This window comes from Gossypium arboreum, chromosome 9 (genome assembly GCF_025698485.1).
Source record: "Gossypium arboreum isolate Shixiya-1 chromosome 9, ASM2569848v2, whole genome shotgun sequence".
NCBI classification, from domain to species: Eukaryota; Viridiplantae; Streptophyta; class Magnoliopsida; order Malvales; family Malvaceae; genus Gossypium; species Gossypium arboreum.
In genome coordinates, this window is record NC_069078.1 from 79,374,185 (window position 1) to 79,395,423 (window position 21,239).

The 21,239-nt window shown below is 32.3% G+C and overlaps 2 protein-coding genes across 2 annotated transcripts; both read left to right on the plus strand.

The window, feature by feature from the left end:
- Positions 1 to 6,125: 6,125 nt before the first annotated feature.
- Positions 6,126 to 8,729, plus strand: LOC108453629 (29 kDa ribonucleoprotein A, chloroplastic-like). Its single transcript, XM_017751853.2, has 5 exons — positions 6,126 to 6,883; positions 7,001 to 7,102; positions 7,522 to 7,845; positions 7,993 to 8,094; positions 8,426 to 8,729. The coding sequence occupies exons 1-4, from the start codon at positions 6,506 to 6,508 to the stop codon at positions 8,053 to 8,055; spliced, it is 867 nt and encodes a 288-aa protein (XP_017607342.1). The 5' UTR covers positions 6,126 to 6,505; the 3' UTR covers positions 8,056 to 8,094; positions 8,426 to 8,729.
- A 6,813-nt stretch (positions 8,730 to 15,542) lies between these two features.
- LOC108453867 (auxin response factor 18-like) lies at positions 15,543 to 19,950 on the plus strand. The gene is made up of 4 exons (XM_017752219.2): positions 15,543 to 16,817; positions 16,916 to 18,106; positions 18,417 to 19,333; positions 19,415 to 19,950. Exons 2-4 carry the CDS (start codon positions 16,988 to 16,990, stop codon positions 19,503 to 19,505), a joined length of 2,127 nt encoding a protein of 708 aa, XP_017607708.1. The 5' UTR covers positions 15,543 to 16,817; positions 16,916 to 16,987; the 3' UTR covers positions 19,506 to 19,950.
- Positions 19,951 to 21,239: the final 1,289 nt, after the last annotated feature.

The following is a 21,239-nucleotide window of genomic DNA, read 5'->3' on the forward strand; positions in this document are numbered from 1 at the left end:
ATAAAATGATGAATTAAGGGCTAAATTGATAGAAATTCAAGTTAGAAATGATATAAAGATTGAATTGTAAAGTGATTCATAAGTTTTATGCTTTAAGGACTAAATTGAAAGAATTTCAAAATTATGGTTTTATGATGAAAAATAGATAATTATGTCTTATTTTGATTAAAAATTGAGTAGAAGTAAAGTATAAATTAAGATAGAAAAGCAAGTGAATTTAGTTAGGATTAAATTGAAATTAAAAGTAGAAAATCAACATTTTGCACTAAGACTATTTTGGACAGCAGCAGTAGTCTAAGTTTGAAAAATCACCAAAAATTGTATAAATTTAATTGGAGAATAAATAAAATACGGAATTAAAGCTTATTGAGTCTAGTTTCTTATAGAAGAAACGGTATAAGCAATTGAGTTGTAAATTATGAGATATAATGAATTTTGTGAGACAAGGTTAGAATGAATTCGGGTTCCCCTGTTCTGACTTTGGAAAATCACCAAAAATTGGAGAAAAATAATTAGAGGCTTAAAGTTATATTTTTAGAATCCCTAATGAGTCAATTTTCATGAGAAATCAATGCTAATATTATCCGAGTTTTTTACTATGAGATAATTAATTTTTAGTGAAGAAGGGTCGAAACTGTCAAACAGCAGAACAGGGGTAACTTTAAAGGAATAAACTGTACTTATTGGCTAAACCAAAAATTCTGAAAATTTTATGATGAGAAGATATATGAGACTAGTTTTAGGAAAAAATAGCGGATCTTAATTTGGAGTTTTATAGTTCCAGATATAAATAATTTAGTGACTATGACACAGATGGACAGCTTGAATATCCATAAAAGTAAATAATAAAAATTATAGATAATGTTACTTACAAGTGTGTTATATACATTAAGGATGTGGAATGGAGAGGAGGAGGAGGAAAATATATATGAATATTCAGTTAGCATGGCTAATTTGCATGTTTTAAGCTCATGGACTAAATTGAATAAAAGTAAAATTTTAGGGGGTAATTTTGTAAAAATGTCAAAAATGACTAAATTGAAGGGAATGAATTGTTTTATTATCTAAATTAATGAATTGAATGAAATTATCAATTTAAGATTGGGTGAAATTTGGGAAAATGGTAAATTACCAATATGCCCCTAAATCTTGGTATTTCTGCAATTTAGTCAGGTAGGTTCGTATATCCTAAATGAGCATGTAAATATGACAGTTTAAGTATTATATGGTATTTTATATGATATTTTGAATTGAATATATGAAAAGGATGTTACATGAAATATGAAAATGAATACTAAATAATATAAATTAATTGAAATTATTCTGAAAATCTCGGTAATGCCTCGTTTAGGTGGGGATTCAATAATCTCATCTCACTGTTTCTTTCGGTTCCCATGTTACTTCCTTAATACTATGACTTCACTTCTCAAGCTAGTATCTCGATCGGTTCTTTTTCTTTATACAATGAATCAATTTAAATTTCAATATCCCTTGTCAAGCTAACATATAAGAGATTTGACCTATATTTTCTGAGCATCACAAATTTTCTGTAGCTTCGGAAGTGAAACCAATCAATTCATTACTATCTGAATTCTTTCTATAATTTCAGATACCCAAATAGAACGAGAACTCAGCTTCTCTTTTCCAATTAGATCTCAAAATTTTCTTCCAACATGCAACTTAAGAAATACCTCATCACTGGCAGAATACTCGATATACATAATTTCCATCTGTTAAAACTGCTTTCAATCTATTTCAATCTAATCCGATCACTTTCACTTTTCTTCGGTTTTATAAATCAAACAACTTTGCATATTCATTTTCTCACAATATTAAATAAAATACTATGAAATTCTACATTTACAATCATACAGAATTTCATACAATATTGTAAACTATTATTATATATCCCGAACTTCTTGTACTTATTCTAGAATCAGAATATAAACCATGTATTTCAATCAGAAATAATAAAAATTACTATACCATGAATCTGACGATCTCAGAAACCCATATTTCAGATAATTATTAAGTAAGAATTTCATTCATATCGAAATAAATTATACAGACTTTGCCTTATCTTCGACGATTGTTCAAATATCATATTTCTTTTTCACGGACAGAAATAATTCCAGTCCAAAACCATAGAGATTCTATCCCATTTCCATTATGGTATCATCATTGGTCAGTAATAGATTCAAGACATCTGCACCCGATATAAACATTTATATGCAAATTCAAAGTATTGCTTTTCTTTTCCCAGTCTTCAACACATCTGTCTCAAATCACTGTACATCTTATTCTTCCAGAATGCATAGACATAGTACTATTATAATTTCATGCAAATTCTCCTGTATAAGTTCTGAATCCTTTTTTTTCAGTTTTTATTTCTAAATTGCAAATAACCATCATATTCAATCCAAAATGTTTAGTCAGAAATCATCTGTACACTATACCCATATAAGATCCCAAAAATTTACTATAATATACCTAGTTATAACATCTATATTCAAATATTTTTGCAATTTATTCACCAATCTATTGACTAGTATAGTCATCAATAATTTCACATTATTTACTTCACTAAAAAAAAAACTAATTCGGAAGAAATTTTCAGTTAACTATTCTGTAAATACCATATTTAAATAAAACGATTTTTCCATAAATAACTTATTTATTTAACAGTGCTACTGTATATCTCAACTAGTTTTAGAAAAATCTGATATCTCTATTCAGAACCCATATTTACTTATTAACTCATTCTCAGTTCCGATTGCATTATCAATTGTTCAATCATTGAGCTTTTCACTTTCCGCTTCTGAATTTAATCAATATAAACCTCATGAATTTCATTGCATATAACTGTATTAGTAAAGGGGTATAGATCGTAAAGCCTCATAATTTAATTTTCATGTATTTACTCATATAACATTTATTATTCTCAAGTATTATAAAACATTTATCCGTACTTTTACGAGTTCTGCTTCATCATAACTAACATTTTTACTCAGGGATAATCCTTTATCTTGTAACGAAAATTGTTTACTTTTTATTTAACAGAGGCCCAGTAATCTAGATAGAACACTTCGGATATACAGGACTTATACAGAGGTGCATTATTATGCACTAATGAACAGAGAGCACAAATGTGCTAATCAGAGAGCACTGGCGTGCTAAATATCAGAGAGCACAAATGTGCTAATCAGAGAGCACTGATGTGTTAATATTCAGAGAGCATGCTGAGGTCCCTTAACATTCTAATAGTTCTAATATTGTCTACTTGGGCAAATTATTTCATACATGTATATCACTTTTACACCTTTCACATAATATTTTTACGTGCTTTACAATTTAATCATTGTACCAATAATTCATATACTTATATCGTTTGTATCTTCAATACATGTAATGTATTTCAAAATTCAGATTCATTCATAATTCTCTAATAATCCTTATCACGTACTTCATATATTACATTTATATATTTTGTAATTTAGTCATCAGACAATATTTCATATAGTAATATAATTTGCTTTTAATAATACATATAACATAATATTCATCATTGACATGTATTATAAAACATTTATTCATGCTTTTTTTTTTTGTACCGATTCCTCATAATCAACTTTCTACTCTTATACTTGAGTATTGCTTTTAGCATTATTAGAATTAGCTTGGTTGAAAAACATCTCTTTCTATAAGTAAAACAAAATTTCATTAGAGTCGAGAGATATCACACTATCACATATTTTAATGACATATGTTTTTAGACTTCACATATACTACGTTTGGCCCAAGAACCAACTAAATCATAGCTATGATACCATTAAATGTAATACCCCATACTCATATCCTATCCCAGTCTCAAGTACGGGTATAGGGTATTACAATCCATAAGGGTGGTAATGATTTTTACACATCTATAGTAGAGCAGGGTAGGTGATGGAGCAGAGTGTGGTAATTGTAAAGCAGTGGTGGATTTAGTAATATTTGTTTCCGCCCCACTTCATTATCATCCATAAATTAGTCCCTTCAAAATAATTTTTTTTTTGTGAAAATAAAGTATAACATTACAAAATACTAGAAAGACACTAGAGGAGAAATTCCATGTAACTATAAACCCTCCTCCCTACCAAAAGCTAACTTGGTGATACTATCAGCTTCCAAGTTTTCATCTATAGGAACGTATATAATTAACCAAACTTCTTTATTTTGCAAAAGTTTTAAGTATGCCTGATTAATGGAGAATTTGATTCATTCAATACAAACTCCTTGATAGATCCAATGACTCCTATATTGTCTATTTGCACCAAAATTCTATCATGTTGTCTTCCTTGTGTCAGTATCACACCATCGAGTATACCCCACAAATTTTCTTAAAAAATAAAACATTTCCCCAAGTTGCGGTTGTAACCAAGTATCCAATCTCCATTATGGTTTTTCAATACACCGCCTACCGCAGTGCAACTTATGTTGGTTTTAACAGCTCCATCAAATTTTACTCGGATCCACCTTACTATTTCCACCATATCCATTCTTGAAGTAGGTCTCACTACATTGCCTCCATTACAAGCTGCAATGCATTGATTAGCCCAATTGTGTGAGACTTTGACAATCTTCTTTACACTTCACGACATGCCATTGAAAGTGTAAATATTCTTGTTCTTCCATATCCGCCAAGCAACTAGGCCAGAGAAGCATGACGAATTGGCATTCCTTCAGACTATGTTGAGTTGATTTTCCAAATTAGACTTAATCTATTCCTGCAAATTACCTGGAAAGAATATGGTTAGTTTATGGGGGAAGATACGGTTCCATACATTATTCGCTGCATCACAATCCCTTAAAACATACAACATGTCTTCTGCTTCATGGCTGCAGATTAGACATCTTGTGTCACTACCCACGCTACACTTTTGCCATTCTATTTGAGTAAGCAACCGCTGTTTAAGAGCCAACCAAAGAAAAACTCGCACGCTTTGAGGTCCCTTAACCTTCCATGGCAAATTCCAAGCTTCCTCCTTAGGATTCCACAAACTTTCCTTAATCTTACGATAGACGTTTTGATAGAGAAACACCTTGAAGTGGTTCTCAACCAAGCAATTTTGTCAGGCCTTGTTGCAAGATGTGGAGGAAGGATGCTAGTAATGTGTCTAATTAAATATTCAAAAAGCCAAACTCGAAAAATTTTCAGATTCCATGTTCCTTCATCTATAACCATCATATTTAAACAACAATCAGTGACCATGTTAGCACTTGCTGGAATAAGGTTAATCAATAGGCTGATCTCTATAATCCAACTGTCCCTCCAACACTTAATAGAGATACCATTTCCAACTGACTAGAAAATATTTTCTTTAAGTAGAGGCCACACCTTAGATAGAGATCTCCAAAGAAAATAGCAATTACTATGAGCGATACTGAAGGGTATGCCATCATTAATCCCATACTTCACCTGTAACACACGAACCCACAAAGCCTCTGAACTCGACAGAATGTTAAACCCTAACTTTAATAAAAAAGAAGTGTTATAATCTTTCAATTGTTGAAACCCAAGCCTTCCATAAGTCTTTTGGTTGACAAACTGAAGTCCAACTAACAAGGCCCAATATAAAAAATGAGTGTATGATGAAATTTAATTACAACATTAATAATTTTTATCTATTTTACATAAATTTGATTGATATAATAATAAAGTTTTAGCATGCTGTCTTTTTTTTGTATGTATTACTATTTTTTAAAGCTAAATTTTATATATGTTATTTTTTATTTTTAGAATTTTAATTTTTATATATTTTTTAAATTTCTTTAAGAAATAAGGTCAAATTAATTGAATATGTAAATATTAAAGGCTCACCAATGAAAATTATCTAAAATTAAATTGAAATAAATCATTAATAATGTGATTAATTATTTTAATTGTGATGAATTAAATTATTCTAATTTTGTTATAAAGCGATGAATGTATTCAATATTGAAGAGGACTTTTACTAAGAAAATTTAACTTAGACATGAATGCATATATTGTAGGGCTTAGGCCTGAAGTGTTAAACCCATAAATTGTAGGCCAGTCTGACCCATTTTCAGTTGAAATTTGTAATATTTTCATTGCTATCGGGGGCTTTTGTCAATTGTGATAACCAAAACCAAACCAAACCAAACCAAAGACAAAGAAAGACAGCAGGAGAAAGAATGGCATGGGAAGTTGGGAACTAAACTCCAACAGCTTTTGTCAGAAGACAAAATATCTACTGAAATCTTCTGATCATCAAAATCGAACGGCCGAGATCTCGTAATGTAGCCAAGTAGCCAGCTCAACTTGCTCCCAATATCTCAATCCCACCGAAAATGGAAAAGGCTAGGCTAGGCTGACATCTTTTTTCCATTTCTCCCGCTATAAATATCTAACCTAACCTCACAGCTCTTCTTAAACCCTCCTCCTCCTTTTCCATTTCGAAAACCTTATCTTTTGAGAACGAAGGTTAAAGGAACCACACCAGCCATGTCTGCAACATCTGCCTCATCTCTTATTCTCCCATCGCTCAAACCCAAAGTTCTATCTTTATCCGACTCAACTCCCAATTCACTTTCCCTCTTCTCCCTTTCTCCTACCCCCCATGCAAAGCCTCTCTTCTGTTCTGCTCTTCCAAGTTTCCAGCTTTTAACCAAAAAGTCCTCTTTTTCTTCCGGGTTCCTGACAAACGTTGCTGTTTCTTCTGAGTATGACCAGGAAGAGGACTTATTTGGCAGCGATGATGAAGAAAGGTCTCCTACTTTCTCCCCTGACTTGAAACTTTTTGTGGGTAATCTTCCTTTTACTGTGGATAGTGCCCAGCTTGCGGGTTTGTTTGAAAACGCCGGAAATGTTGAGATGGTTGAGGTACTTTTGTTTTACTTTTTTGTTTTTACTTATTGATTACCCGGTTTTATGTTTCTCAATCATTTGTAGACTTAGAATCAAATTGTTCACTCCGTTTAATGTGGTGAAATATTGCAGGTGATTTACGACAAGGTAACTAGGAGAAGTAGGGGATTTGGATTTGTAACCATGTCCACAATCGAGGAAGTCGAAGCTGCTACTCAACAGTTCAATGGCTATGTAAGTCTTTTTTTTTTTTTTCATATGCGATGACTATTTAGTGCTTTCCACATTGCTTAATTGGATCATCTTTGTTACATGTCTATCCCAAACAATGTGACTTTTCATTTTTTTAGTTTATCATGAACATATTCTTACATATTATTAGAAATTTTGAGTAGCAATTTCTTGTTTTAGCTTTAAAACCTACTCTTGCATATAAATCTGATCGACATATGGAGTAGCTGCTTTAAACTTTCTTCCGCATTCTCTTTGGCAGCATGGTGGGGGAAAGGGGTGTTTGAAATGTCAAGTTTGCTCAAAATTTTTACTGTTTTAGTATCTAAATACCTCCCAATAAAAGTGATTAATTAATAATGTCTGTAGTTTTTATCACAAGCTTGTTTTGAGATTATCGTAAAATTATCTTCTGTTTGCAGGAATTGGAAGGGAGAGCATTGAGGGTAAACTCAGGACCTCCTCCTCCTCGTAGGGAAGAATTTTCTCCTAGGGGAGCAAGAGGTGGTCCTTCAATGGGAGCAAGGGGTGGTCCTCCTATGGGAGCTTCAAATCGTGTCTATGTTGGTAACCTTTCATGGGGTGTTGATGATACAGCACTCGAGACCTTGTTCAGTGAGCAAGGCAGGGTTGTGGAAGCGAAAGTCGTTTATGACAGGGAAAGCGGTAGATCAAGGGGTTTTGGCTTTGTAACTTACAGTTCTGCCGATGAGGTCAACAGTGCCATTAAATCCTTGAATGGTTGTGTAAGTTCATCGTTACCTTGGTCTTTCATGTGTGAATGTCTATAGCAACTTAGATTTTTGTGTGCATGATTTTGTACAAATTGCTTCGTCTTGAAATCTATTAAGCTCATTAACGATGGTGAATTACTTTAAATCTGTCTGGTGCAGGATTTGGATGGAAGACCAATTCGGGTCACTGTAGCAGAGTCTAGGCCAAGGCGCCAATTTTGAGTGCGGATATTTCCTACTGGTGCTGCTAAAATTCTTTGGGTACAAGCTTCATTCTTTGGGCATTTAATTGATTTTTTGTTATAAAAAATGATTTGCTTTCCAGCCCACATTTAGTCAATTTTATGCTTTCTTTATCATTAGTTCTGAGGTTTCCTTCCTACTTGGAAGATTTTCAGTTTTCGTAGCTGTAAAGCATATGAACTTGTTGTCCTCCATCTTATCTGACGGTATAACACATTTTAGGTTGAAGAGGAGAACGACTATCATGTTACACGAAAACTGGTCCTAAATTAAAATGTTAATTGATTGTACTGATTTTAAGTTGGATTGGACTGCATTTCTTAAAACTTGCTGGTTCTCATTTTATCAGGGACGCCTAAGATATGCAGCCGGAAGCTGGCAACTGCAGTCTTTTCCTGTTCGTGGGAATCTGCTCGGCTGCATTTGGACGTTATGGTTGATCTGACTGCTTTTTATACTAGGAAAAGCTGATAATATCCATTTAAATGTTTTTATTGTATGTTTCAAGTATCTTATGATTGGGTGACTGACAATGTAGCCTAATGTTTCGCCTCATTGGATATAGTTGCTTCAAATTATTGACATGTTTGGCTCCCTTGTACAACCTTGTGGTCGAAGAAGGCCTTTTTATGTTTGTTGCAGTCAAGGCAAAAGCTGGTCCTAGATTATTTATTTGACAGTTTCATTTCATGCTTGAGGCTCATTTTTGTCATTCCCCATGGAGTGGTCACCATTGGTAGCCTTGACTGGGTTCTTTACAATAAGGCCTTTTAACTGGAACATTTTAACCTTTAAGCCCAAACCCAAAATCTGATTGAGAGAAAGGGAGGGGGTAACGATTCTTCACACTTTTTTTTTTTTTTTTGTATATTAGGTAATGGGATTTACTGGAGTTCATCAATTTTACAAGAAGATAAATAAATAAATGTGATGCATAATTTTATAGTGTCACTTTTATGAGAAAAGTGAAGTTATAAATGAATAGGCAAAGGTATGGTATATATGTGCTGCATCAACCAGCCTAATATGCTTATGTTGCAGAATTAGGGCGGTGAGATCATACAACACGTCTGTCGCTTTTATGGTAAATTTATTTTGAAGTCCCTTGAAAAATTATTAATTAATATAATGATACCTTAACCTTTTAAAAATATTTTTTCTGCTTCATCCCTGCAGCCAACATCATAATCATCTAGGCAAAAACCAGAACCAGTAGGCAAACAACATGGTTGAAGGCAATTATTTTGGTGAATGTAGCTACTGCTATCTGTCAGCATTTCTGATAATATACTAATTAAGAGTATAGCTTTGTTTTTCCATATATGGTTAATAGACAATAGATATCTCAACTTCTTATAAAGTTGGTTCAAATGTTAGTGTATCCCTTTGCATTATTTCCTTTACCTGTCATTTTCTAATAAAATATTTAATTTCAATTAAATTTAAAAAATTAATAGTTTGATGCTTAAAATAGAACCAAAAGCATTGTTATTAATTTCTATAAAAAAGATGTTTGTAACTTGAGAGGGAATTTGATTAATTTTTTATTTTAACTCTTATTAAATATATGTTCAAAAATTAAGGTTGAAGGAGTAAAAAGCCCTCTAATTTTTTAAAATAGCAATTAAGCCCCTTTCTTTTTGTACTTAATTGAGTAATTGATCTTTTAAAATGCATCAAAAAGGTTCTCAAATTTCTTCAAAAGAAGCAATAAAGCCACTGCTTATTTTTTTTTCACTCAATTAGGCCCTTGAACTTTCAAAATGCATCAAAAAATCTTCAAATTTTTTCAAAAAGCAATTAAGCATGTGGTCTTATTAGAAAAATAATAAATAATAAATTTTAGAAAAATTATTAAATTTTTAAAAATATATAAAATATAAAAATAAAATTAATTAAAATTTGATTTTTTATAAAAATCTTAAAATATAAAAAATTGTAAAATGTTATAAAAATCATTAAAAATTAACGACCCTATTTTTTAAATTAAAGCCATCACGTGTCACAAAGATAGCGTGACATGTGATGAAAAAATGATAAAAATAAAATAAAATAAAAGTTATAGAAAAGTTATAAAATGCTCCTTTTGGTACTAAAATTTTATAATATTTATATTTCTTTACATTTTGCATAATTTGCTTATGACTTTATAAAATTTTTATAATTTTTATATTTTTATATATTTTATAAAATTTTACAATTTTTATATTTTTATGATTTTATATTTTTCTAATTTTAATAAATATTTATTATTTGAAATTTTTATTAAATTTTAATAATATTTATAAATTTTATTGATTTTAATTTTTTATAATTTTAATAAGAGCAGTAACTTAATTGCTTTTGTTGAAAAAGTTTTAGGGTCTTTTTGATGCATTTTGAAAGTTTAAGTATTCAATTGAGTGTAAAAAAAAGTAGGTGCTTAATTGCTTTTTTTTGAAAAGGTTTGAGGGCTTTTTTGATGCATTTTAAAAGTTCAAGTACCTAAATGAGTGTAAAAAAATAGGGGCTTAATTGCTTTTTTTTTAATTAAGAGTTTTTTACACCCTTAAACCAAAAATTAATTCATTCCAAAAGAAAAGACTCAAAAGAGTGATGCCAAAAAAATGTATTATTCCAATTCCTAATTAAAATAAAATGGAAAACATGGAAAGGATGATTTACCTAAAATATAAATGTAAATGTATGTGTAAAAATATACATTAAAATGGAATGAAAGGGTAAAAGTAAAAGGAAGAGGGGACTAAATAGTAAAAAAGGGTAATTATTGAATTGAAGTAATTAACGGTGTATCTTTGTAAATTGTAATCAATGCAACCAATAACGAAAATTAGCTCAAAAAATGTAGTTTTACCCATAAAACATGTTACTAAGGTATGACACGTACAGTTGGGTTAGGTTAGCTATCATCGTGGGAGGGAGATTGAAATTGTAGTGCGTATGGATTGTCCATGTCCGAAGAAGGCCACGATGGCTTTTAATTGTTGGTAGTTTTATATATGCCTTTTCAATTCTAATGATGATCATAATGTTAGCCAAGAAAGATGTGCGTAATGATGGAAATACATTCAGTTACCTATACGTATATATTAAAATAAATTATACGTATACCACTCAACTAATATTCATTTTTATTTTAACATGCACAAATTATTATCTTTATCAATAGGGCCACCAACTCGGTTAGAGAAATTTTGAACATACCCTTCTATAATTAAAATTAGTTATATTATTCAATAGTATATTAATCTTTTATTTTAAAAACCTGTAAAAATATGTATATGATGAGATTTGAACTAATTGCATGGGTAAAATCTTTAATTTACCACTTATTTAAAGATTTATTTTGATATTTTTATGCATTTTAATTTTATTATACATACTTTATTATTTCCACCATTTGTATATATATATATATGTATATATTAACAATGTATTTGATTGAGTTAGTGTAGCAAGTTAACACCGATTTAAGATTGATGACAACATAATAATAAACAATTTAATCTATTTAAAAAATTAATATCATATATATTTACTGTGTTATTATTAATTAGTTTCAAGTTATATGTTTCATTATTTATTATATGTTATTTTAAATACATATTTACATTTTATATTTGTGACTTCCACGCATATACATGTGCGGATATTAACCATTGGATATCTATTATTTGAATTTAACTTAAATTACGAATAGTAAATTCAAATATCCAATATCCAAATTCATTTACTTTGTAATAAATTTGGGTTTGGATTTTCGAATCCTTGATCACTGTTTTTTTTTTTAACAAAATATTTTTGAAAATATTCGTCGATTAAATATTTGCAGATTGAAATTTAAAATTGAAGTAAGTGGCAGAAATCATAGTGTGTGTTATCCAGTGTGATTCGTGCTTTTAAATTCAACCATTATGAAATTTGGTTTCATCTCCACGTAAAAGGGCGGAGGGTCCTAATGCAGCTAATGTTCTTGGTAATGGGTCTTTGTCCTTGTCCTTGGCACCAACAAATGTTCAAACTTCTGGCCAAAAGTTTACGTTTTACAGGCTATACAATACAAGGGAATAATGGTTCCATATCTGGCATTTCCAAAATGGAGAGAGAGGGAGGTTATAAATTAAGTGAATGGTCCTGGCTTTGATTAATGTTCCCACCCAAATGTATTTGACAACTTCATGGTGCTTGAACCATACACATCGACCTGATACTGTTTAGACTTTTTTCTTTTTTAATGACAAACATAATGTGGGTTAAATGTCTCAAGTTTCAGTTGAGATTAATAACCAGGCAGGGCAGCAGATGGGAGATTTTAAAACATGATAGATGGTTGAAATTGGAAGCGGAGCTTGAATTGAATTGTGATTCCAACATTTTGCATATTTATGTGTACCTCTATATGACAACCTTGATGCTAAACTGTCATGTCCCCCCTATCATCATAAATGATCATTACTAATCTTTGGATAAATTTATCAGTAACTGATCTTCAATAATTACTGACAACAAAATATACTGCTGCACACATAACAGTTACTGTTCCATTAAGAAGAAGAAGAAAAAGGAAAGCTTTCCCTTTTTTAACACACAACTTCATTTGAAATACTTTCTTTAACTTCACATTGATGAGCTCAATGTTGAAACTGGTAGTTAACGTCGAAGAATTTACAATGTTCATCACATTATAGCTCCCGGATTGGACCTTAAAACTTAAAAGCTAACTCCTCAGCCTAGTTTAAGGTCCCCTCACCAGAAAAAGGAGCAAAGATATGATGTGAATCCCAGAAAGCTATTTTGAGTTGCCAGTAGCTGAGATTGGGCATTTTAGGGTGAGTCCTATTTGTAGATTATGAAGAATTGTTTAGCCACTGGAGCTGCGTTTTGTATGCAATGTTTTGCTGCTGGTAATTAAGAACAAGTTTCACTTCTTACCTAACAGGTTTGTTAAAGTTATTAATAAATGGAGTGGGTTCAACTTCAACTTTAATAAATGAACAAAAGATTTTTCATATCGACGGAGCTAAAAAGATTATTATATTAATCTTCAGTGAGGTTGAATTGTGCACACAAATGTGGTTATTTGTCAAATAGGGTAAACTTGAAGTTCACCAAATCGGAAAGTCTACTTAACTGTTTCTTCTTCTTCCAGATTCCTTTGTTAACCAAATCACTGTCAGCGGCAAGCTTCACGCGCGGCTGGTAACGTGTGGGTTTCCTTTTCTGTTTTGTCAAAGGAAAGTGACAAAAATACCCAACAAAAGATTTTCTTTGTTTTACTTTTGTTCAAGTCTCACGACTTGACTCAATTCACTGCTCTAGCACAACAGAGTTGGATGGGAGTACCCTCACTTTTCAGACTTATTGTTTTAATTATACATTAACTTTTTTAAGTAACAACCAAATTTAAATTAAATTTTAAAAGATATACACCACCACATAAACTATAAACTTTTGCTCTCCTCTCCACGCGCCTCCCAATGTACACTATTCTAACTTTCATCCGTATGATGCAAATATTTGGCTAAATAGGTAATATATATCGGTTTTTTTAATTAGTTAAATAGATTATTTTTTTTTAATTTAAGAAAATAAATCGATTTTGGAGAGAGTGTGTGAAAACGCATTCAACTATACGCTATTGATATATCAAGAAAAGCACACACATTTAGACCCGATCTCTTTGGAATTTTCAAAAAATGCTTCTAATTGTATGCACTTTCCCTAACATATAAATAGAAAAGCTCGTCCAATTTGACACACTTTCACACCCTCTTTTCAAAAACGACTTATTTTTCTAAATCCTAAAAAAACCATATTTGACCAATTAAAAAATCTACATTTTAGCTCAAATACTTGCTCTCAATTTAGGGTTTTTCAAATTCCTTTGTATTTGTGATTGTTTATTTCGGATTCAATTTAAATTTAACTTATCATATTTTTATAAAATAATTTTGGGATAATATTTGAATTAAAATATTTGTGTAGAATATATATATAAAGAACCGTAATTTTTAAATGGGAATAGTAGTTTTCTTAAGAAATAAATATAAAAGTTGTTTGTTTTAAGTAATGGTTTTGACGGAAAACAAAGGTAGTGGTTTAAGTTGTTGTATTTAAATATTTTGTATGAAAATATTAGAAAATAAAAATATATAATAATATTTTAGTTATAAATAATTTTAGACATTGCATAAAAGAATATCTTAGTTAAAATATGTTTTAAGTTTATATACTTTTCACACATTTGAAATTTAGTCATTTACTTTTATTTTAAGAAATTTGATCCCTCAACTTTTTAGATTTAAAAATACGAGTCCAATTGTTAAAATAATTAAAATTCTTCTATAAACTTAGATTCGTTACAATGTAATTATTTTAGTTACATGGCTACTAAATTTGATCCCTCAACTTTTTAGATTTAAAAATACGAGTCCAATTGTTAAAATAATTAAAATTCTTCTATAAACTTAGATTCGTTACAATGTAATTATTTTAGTTACATGGCTACTAAATAAGTGTTTTTTTTTTAATTTCAAAATTGTATACCAACAAATTTAATAGAAAATTTTCATTTTCTTATATTCTTCATGTTCGTTTTACAGTTTGTGTTCTCAGTTTGTGGTTGCCCCTCCTAATAATATTACCTTCGAAATTCGAACTTGCATTCTCCTTTGACAATACAATGTATCTTACCACTGTAAGATTCATACACGATACAGTAACAAATTAAATAAATTTATTTTAAATTATTTTATGATGCTATCATTTAATTTACTAATAGTGCATAAAATATATACCAAAAGTACACTAATTCTTTTAAAAATGATTTTATGATTTTTATTTTCTAATTAAGTTGCAATTGATTAACTCGAATTGCCAACTTCATATGAAATTTTATAATAATATTTTTATACCTTTTACAACTAATATATTTATATTATTATTACGTGAATGATTATTTTTATACAATGTTTAAAAGTATAAATAATTTTTTTAAATCTTAAATAAAATAATAAAATATATTTAAACGTACTCAAACCGATCTTTCTATTGATATCAATTAAATTAATATTCAATTAATAATAATCCTTGATTGTTAATTGCTATATATAAAATCTCAGGATCTCATTTTATCATTTCAATTAAATTTTCATTAATTTTTACATAATTTTTTCATAAATATATATATTAAGATATAATATTTTTTAATGAAAATAATTCTTTTACTGAATTTTAATGAAGTAGCGTATAAACCACTCGCGGCAAAATAGAGTGAAAAAAAGAAAAGAAAAGAGCAGACAACAGTAGCATCAATCCCAAAAGTGAAACAATTTGAGGTTAACCAAAGGTCCAAACTAAAGGTACACGCTTAACTCTAGTTGACTAAAACTTGAACCAGGGTTAAGTTGTGTTGTTATCGGTTAACCACTGTCTTAGCTTTGCTTTTAGACTTCAATTTACTGTTTAAAGTAAAGGATATGAAAGAATTAACATATGAAGATAGAGGAGCGTGAGGAGAGGGGTTTGTGAAATAATCGAATATTAATGAAAATTTTGAAACATAAGTTCTTTTTTTGTAGTTAAATTGATAAATGAGAATCAATAAAACGATATTTTAAGAAATATAATTTGATTCATGAAAAAGGTTGAAATATGGATCGATTTCTTAAACATCTTTGTTGGTTTGCTGGCTTCTTATACAGTTTCCTTCAGATCCAAAGAAAATGGTTAATAAAAACATAAAATGAATAAACAAAAAACACAATACTAAATTATCTTTTTGAGTTTATATTTATGTTTTTTTGGGGTTTTTAATATTACTTTTAATAATTTTAGGTGTTAAAAGGGTGTTCTGTTCTTTCAGTGTATGCTTTTTGGACACTTGCATGATCCAAAAAGTTGCCTCTCTTCATATATATATATTTTCCCTTTATTTTCCCTTCCTCTTACTTTCTTCTTATTCTTCTTCTTTGTGCGCTAATGGCTTTTTTATCTGCTTCTGTGTCGGCCAACGAGTAATTTCTTGATTGAATCCTTGAAAGAAATTGCACAACCAAAGAAGATTCATCACTGTTTTCCTTCTTTTTTTCCCCCTAGATATCCTCTTTGGGTCTTTATAGGAGGAGAATTTGGAGGAGGTTCTGATTACAGGAACTTTGTGTGTTGTTAGTTTCTCAGAATTTTTGGGGTTTCTTTATGGGGTCAAAGAGACTGTAAGATTAGCAGAGAACTCTTTTTTTCAGGGGTGTGCGTTTAGCTTCTGGGTTTCTTTTTTCCCTGTTTTTAATGGATCTTAATTTTTGTAGTAAAGTTTTGATGGTGAACTCAAAACATGGTAATTGAACAGTTGTCTTTTGTTTTTCTTGTCTCTTTTAGTCTCTGATTTTTTACCATAAAAAAAGTGTTTCCTTGGGGCAGATTTTGTTGTTCATAGCTAGTTATAGGGAGGCTACAAAACTCTTTTAATTGGAGGAAGACAGACTCTTGGGAAGCTTTGAATGTTGTTTAATGAAGCCTTAGATATTTTGGGAGAAAAAAAATGGAGCTTTTTGGAATCTGAAGTTGGCTTTTATTTTGGCAACAAAATGATGAGATTCTGTGGAATTCCTAGTTTTTGTTTTGGATTCTCTTTCTGGTGAGGATTGAAGATCAAAGAAGATCTTCGCTGGATATTTTTCTGGCCTTTGCAAAGAAGAACGCCCTTAATCACAGTGTTCCTTGATCATACAAGCTTTTTCAAGGTAGTAATTTCGCTTTCAATTCTACCCCTTTATTTCTGATCCTTTTTTTTTTTTTTTTTTGGTTATTGAATTTGATGAATAAGTTTCTTTTCTTACAGCATTTCCTTAAAGAGAGAAGTGGTAACGGAAAAGGAAAGTTTCATTGTTACAATCATAGTTTGGATTGAGAGATGATTACTTTTATGGAGTCGAAAGAGAAACCGAAAGAGATGGAGAAATGCTTGGATTCTCAGCTATGGCATGCTTGTGCTGGCGGAATGGTTCAAATGCCTTCAGTTAACACCAAAGTCTTTTACTTTCCTCAAGGCCATTCCGAGCACGCTTGTGGCACTGTTGATTTCAGGAACTGTCCTCGAATACAAGCTTATATACTCTGCAGAGTCGCCGCCGTTAAGTTCATGGCCGACCCTGAAACGGACGAGGTTTTCGCCAAAATCAGGTTGATCCCAGTTAACACCAATGACCCTGATTTTGAAGATGATGGAATTGGAAGCATTAATGGGAATGAAACACAAGAAAAACCGGCTTCCTTTGCAAAGACATTGACTCAATCAGATGCTAACAATGGTGGGGGATTTTCAGTTCCAAGGTACTGTGCTGAAACGATATTTCCAAGATTGGATTATTCTGCTGATCCCCCGGTTCAGACCATTCTGGCTAAGGATGTCCATGGGGAAACCTGGAAGTTTAGGCATATTTACAGGGGTACCCCAAGGAGACATCTTTTGACTACGGGCTGGAGTACGTTTGTCAACCATAAGAAGCTTGTAGCTGGTGACTCGATTGTGTTTCTTAGGGCGGAAAATGGGGATCTCTGCATCGGAATTAGGAGGGCGAAGAGGGGGATTGGTGGAGGACCCGAGTCTTCAACCGGATGGAATGCTACTGCTGGAAATTGTATGATCCCGTATGGGGGGTTTTCAGCATTTCTGAGGGAAGATGAGGGTAAGCTGATGAGAAATGGAAGCGGTAATGGGGTTAGCTCAAATGGTAATTTGATGGGGAAGAGGAAGGTTAGGCCTGAACAAGTTATTGAAACTGCAACACTTGCTTCCAATGGCCAACAATTCGAGGTCGTTTACTACCCAAGGGCGAGTACTCCTGAGTTCTGCGTGAAGGCCTCTTTAGTGAAGGCTGCATTGCAGATCCGGTGGTGCTCAGGAATGAGGTTCAAAATGGCATTCGAAACAGAGGATTCTTCTCGGATTAGTTGGTTTATGGGCACTATATCTTCAGTTCAAGTCGCGGATCCCCTCCACTGGCCTGACTCACCTTGGAGGCTTCTTCAGGTCGGTTCTCTTTGCTTCTAATTGTGTGTTTCTCCATGGTTTCTCCATTGTTTTCAGTTGATGTATCTATGTATGCATTGTGATTTTCATGCTGTTCATAGCAATGGTTATTACTAGGATAGCTTACTTGTGCTCTCTTATTGAGAATATAATGAATTTGCCAATTTATTGGGACATGTATATGATGATTTGTTCATAATTGCATATCTTGTGTTACAAGCTGACATGAAAGATGTCATTGACCATATATGTGGATCCTGTGAATGAACAACTGGAATATGGTCTTATATGATCAAGCTCTGTATTGCAGGTTACATGGGACGAGCCAGATTTGCTTCAGAATGTAAAACGAGTTAGTCCTTGGCTGGTGGAATTGGTTTCGAACATGCCCGCGATTCATCTATCTCCCTTTTCACCACCAAGGAAAAAGTTGAGACTGCCGCAGCACTCGGATTTTCACCTAGATGGTCAACTTCCAATGCCAACATTTTCAGGCAACCTCCTTGGGGCCAGCAACCCCTTTGGGTGTTTACCCAACACTGCTCCTGCTGGCATGCAGGGAGCCAGGCATGCTCATTACGGTCTATCTTTATCAGATCTCCACCTCAATAAACTGCAGTCAGGTCTCTTTCCGGCTAGTTTCCCACCACTTGATTATGCTCCTGTACTTAATAGGACCTCCAATGGTGGCCCAAACATTCGAAAGCCTAGCATGAGTGAGAACGTTTCTTGTGTGCTAACCATGTCCCATCCCTCACAGAATTCCAAGAAAGCTGATGGTGCAAAGACACCTCAGCTTGTACTTTTCGGTCGGCCGATTCTTACTGAGCAGCAGATCTCTCTCAGCTGCTCTGGTGATACAAGCTCACCAGTTCTTACTGGAAATAGTTCTTCAGAATATCTGGATAAGGCAGCAAACTTTTCCGATGGTTCTGGATCTGCTCTTCATCAACAAGGCCTTCCTGAGCGAGCATCCTGCGAAGGTCTCCCGTGGTACAAAAACAATCGCCAAGAAGCTGAACCCAATTTAGAGACTGGTCACTGTAAAGTTTTCATGCAATCAGAGGATGTTGGTCGTACGCTCAACCTTTCTTTGCTGGGGTCTTATGATGAACTGCAGAGAAAGTTGGCAGACATGTTTGGTATAGAAAACTCCGAAACTCTGAGCCATTTACTCTATCGGGATGCTACGGGTGCTGTCAAACAAATCGGAGAAGAACCATTCAGGTAGAACTCATTCACCTTGTATGTTTATGGGTTAATGCCCTTACAAAGGGCATGTTAATCAATTTCTCATTGCCATTGCAGTGACTTTATGAAAACCGCGAGGAGATTAACGATTCTAACGGATTCAAGCAGCGACAACGTAGGAGAATATAGAGGAAGAAGCAAATCTTGAATTCAACATGTACAGCTGACTGCAACCTATTCACCTTATTGAAGTTGTAGGAAGGGGGGCTGCTCAAGTCCATGTTGCGGACTTCCAATCCTTGAAAACTCTTCCCTAATTCAGAGCTGTTCCCCATTGTTTTCAATGGATATTTGGATTTTAAAGCTTGTTCAAGTTCATAGTTCATCGTACATTTTTGTTGGCATATTTGTTCCTTTGAGGTTTCCGGGTTTCATTGGCGCCTGTTCTTACAAGTACACCAAGTCAGTTTGTAGGACATGGCCCTGTGTATTTAGGGGCTCTCTTTGCCTTTTACAGTTTTATTAGGTTTCTTTTTCCATTGGGGGAATTAAAGAAAAAAAAAGAAGCTAAAAGCTGCCCTATCTGTACTTCATTTCTAATAACTATAAAGTGTACAATTCAAAGGTTTTTCCTGTGTCCTGCTTACATCAAATCAAGTCCGATGAGTATCTTTCATTTTACATGGGGGTTTATCTTTTATACAAAACATATGGCAGTTCGTGATCAAGCTGTGAATATTGACAAAAATGGTTACGTGTATGAAATAAAAAGCTAGAAAAATGAAGGGATGGGTGTAATCAAGGATCAAGAGAGAAAAATATTTGGGTTGACTAAATGGATTTGAGTGAATCAGATGTTTCACACTACAACAGATTCTATGGATTCTGTACTAATTACTCATTGCCATCTCTTTAATCTGATATTTTCTTTTTTAATTATATAATACTTCGTTACTAAATGTACCTTCCTAATGCAGCAAGTGTGGGAATAAATTAAGAGGAAAACAAGATATGAGACATTGGGATTGCAAAAGGAGATTAATTGTCAAACACAAAGTCAAGAGAGAGAAAAAGGAGAAGTAAATCTGAATCAGAACCGCACGTGTGAGAGAGAAAGTGAGGGATTCACGTGCAACAAAAACACCTTTTTTTTTTTTAGTCCAAACATTTTAAATAATTACTATTAAAGTCTTCAAAATTTTAAAACATTTTAACTTCATTTTCAAATTACTATTATATTTGAGGTGTTAATTTTAAACGACAAGCTTGTACTTATAACATATTTTAGAAATGGGATTACAACATATAATGCAATTAACCCTAATTATTTTGTTATAAATTAAAAATTCTTTAATAGAAACCGAGGATATATAAATAATAGAGGCCGAGGGGCTTCACGTGTGGCCAACGTCAGCTAAGGTAAGCGTGGGCAAGTGTTGCGGCGTTTCGATGACTGCGCTGCTGCTTGCTTTGCCTCTGGTTTTGGCTTCACTTTACCACCTTTTTCTCTCCTTTTGTTTCTTGTTTTCTTTGAGCTCAACATTTAATTCGGTATTTATTGGGTTATTTTCTTTAAGTAAAATTATAATTGCGAAAATAGTTGAAAAAATTGATCTCTTATTTAAAAATTTGATTCGATTCCAGCTCAAATTTAATTAAAACATAATATAGAATGTAAAAGAAATTATTGTGATGCATTTATTTATAAATTAATTAGTTTTCTTCTCTCACAGACAGACAACGGAAGAAGCCGAGACATAAGCATATCCTTTTACCGACCAGAGTAGATCCTTAGTTGGATCATGTGAAACTCCTTCAACCCTCAAAACCGTTTCATCAACGTTTCCTTCATTTATTTCTCCCCTTCTCATTTATTTCTCCCCTTCTTTCTTGTTTTCTAAAGTTTTCCCATCTCTAGAAACTTGTTCTAAAAAGTTATATA

Excerpts from the sequence above, each read along its gene's own strand:
- LOC108453629 (XM_017751853.2), top strand. The coding sequence starts at position 6,506 with ATGTCTGCAACATCTGCCTCATCTCTTATTCTCCCATCGCTCAAACCC. Across the intron at positions 6,884-7,000 it reads GAAATGTTGAGATGGTTGAG|GTGATTTACGACAAGGTAAC; the intron begins GTACTTTTGTTT and ends GAAATATTGCAG. Across the intron at positions 7,846-7,992 it reads TTAAATCCTTGAATGGTTGT|GATTTGGATGGAAGACCAAT; the intron begins GTAAGTTCATCG and ends TGTCTGGTGCAG.
- LOC108453867 (XM_017752219.2), top strand. The coding sequence starts at position 16,988 with ATGATTACTTTTATGGAGTCGAAAGAGAAACCGAAAGAGATGGAGAAA. Across the intron at positions 18,107-18,416 it reads CACCTTGGAGGCTTCTTCAG|GTTACATGGGACGAGCCAGA; the intron begins GTCGGTTCTCTT and ends TCTGTATTGCAG. Across the intron at positions 19,334-19,414 it reads ATCGGAGAAGAACCATTCAG|TGACTTTATGAAAACCGCGA; the intron begins GTAGAACTCATT and ends TTGCCATTGCAG.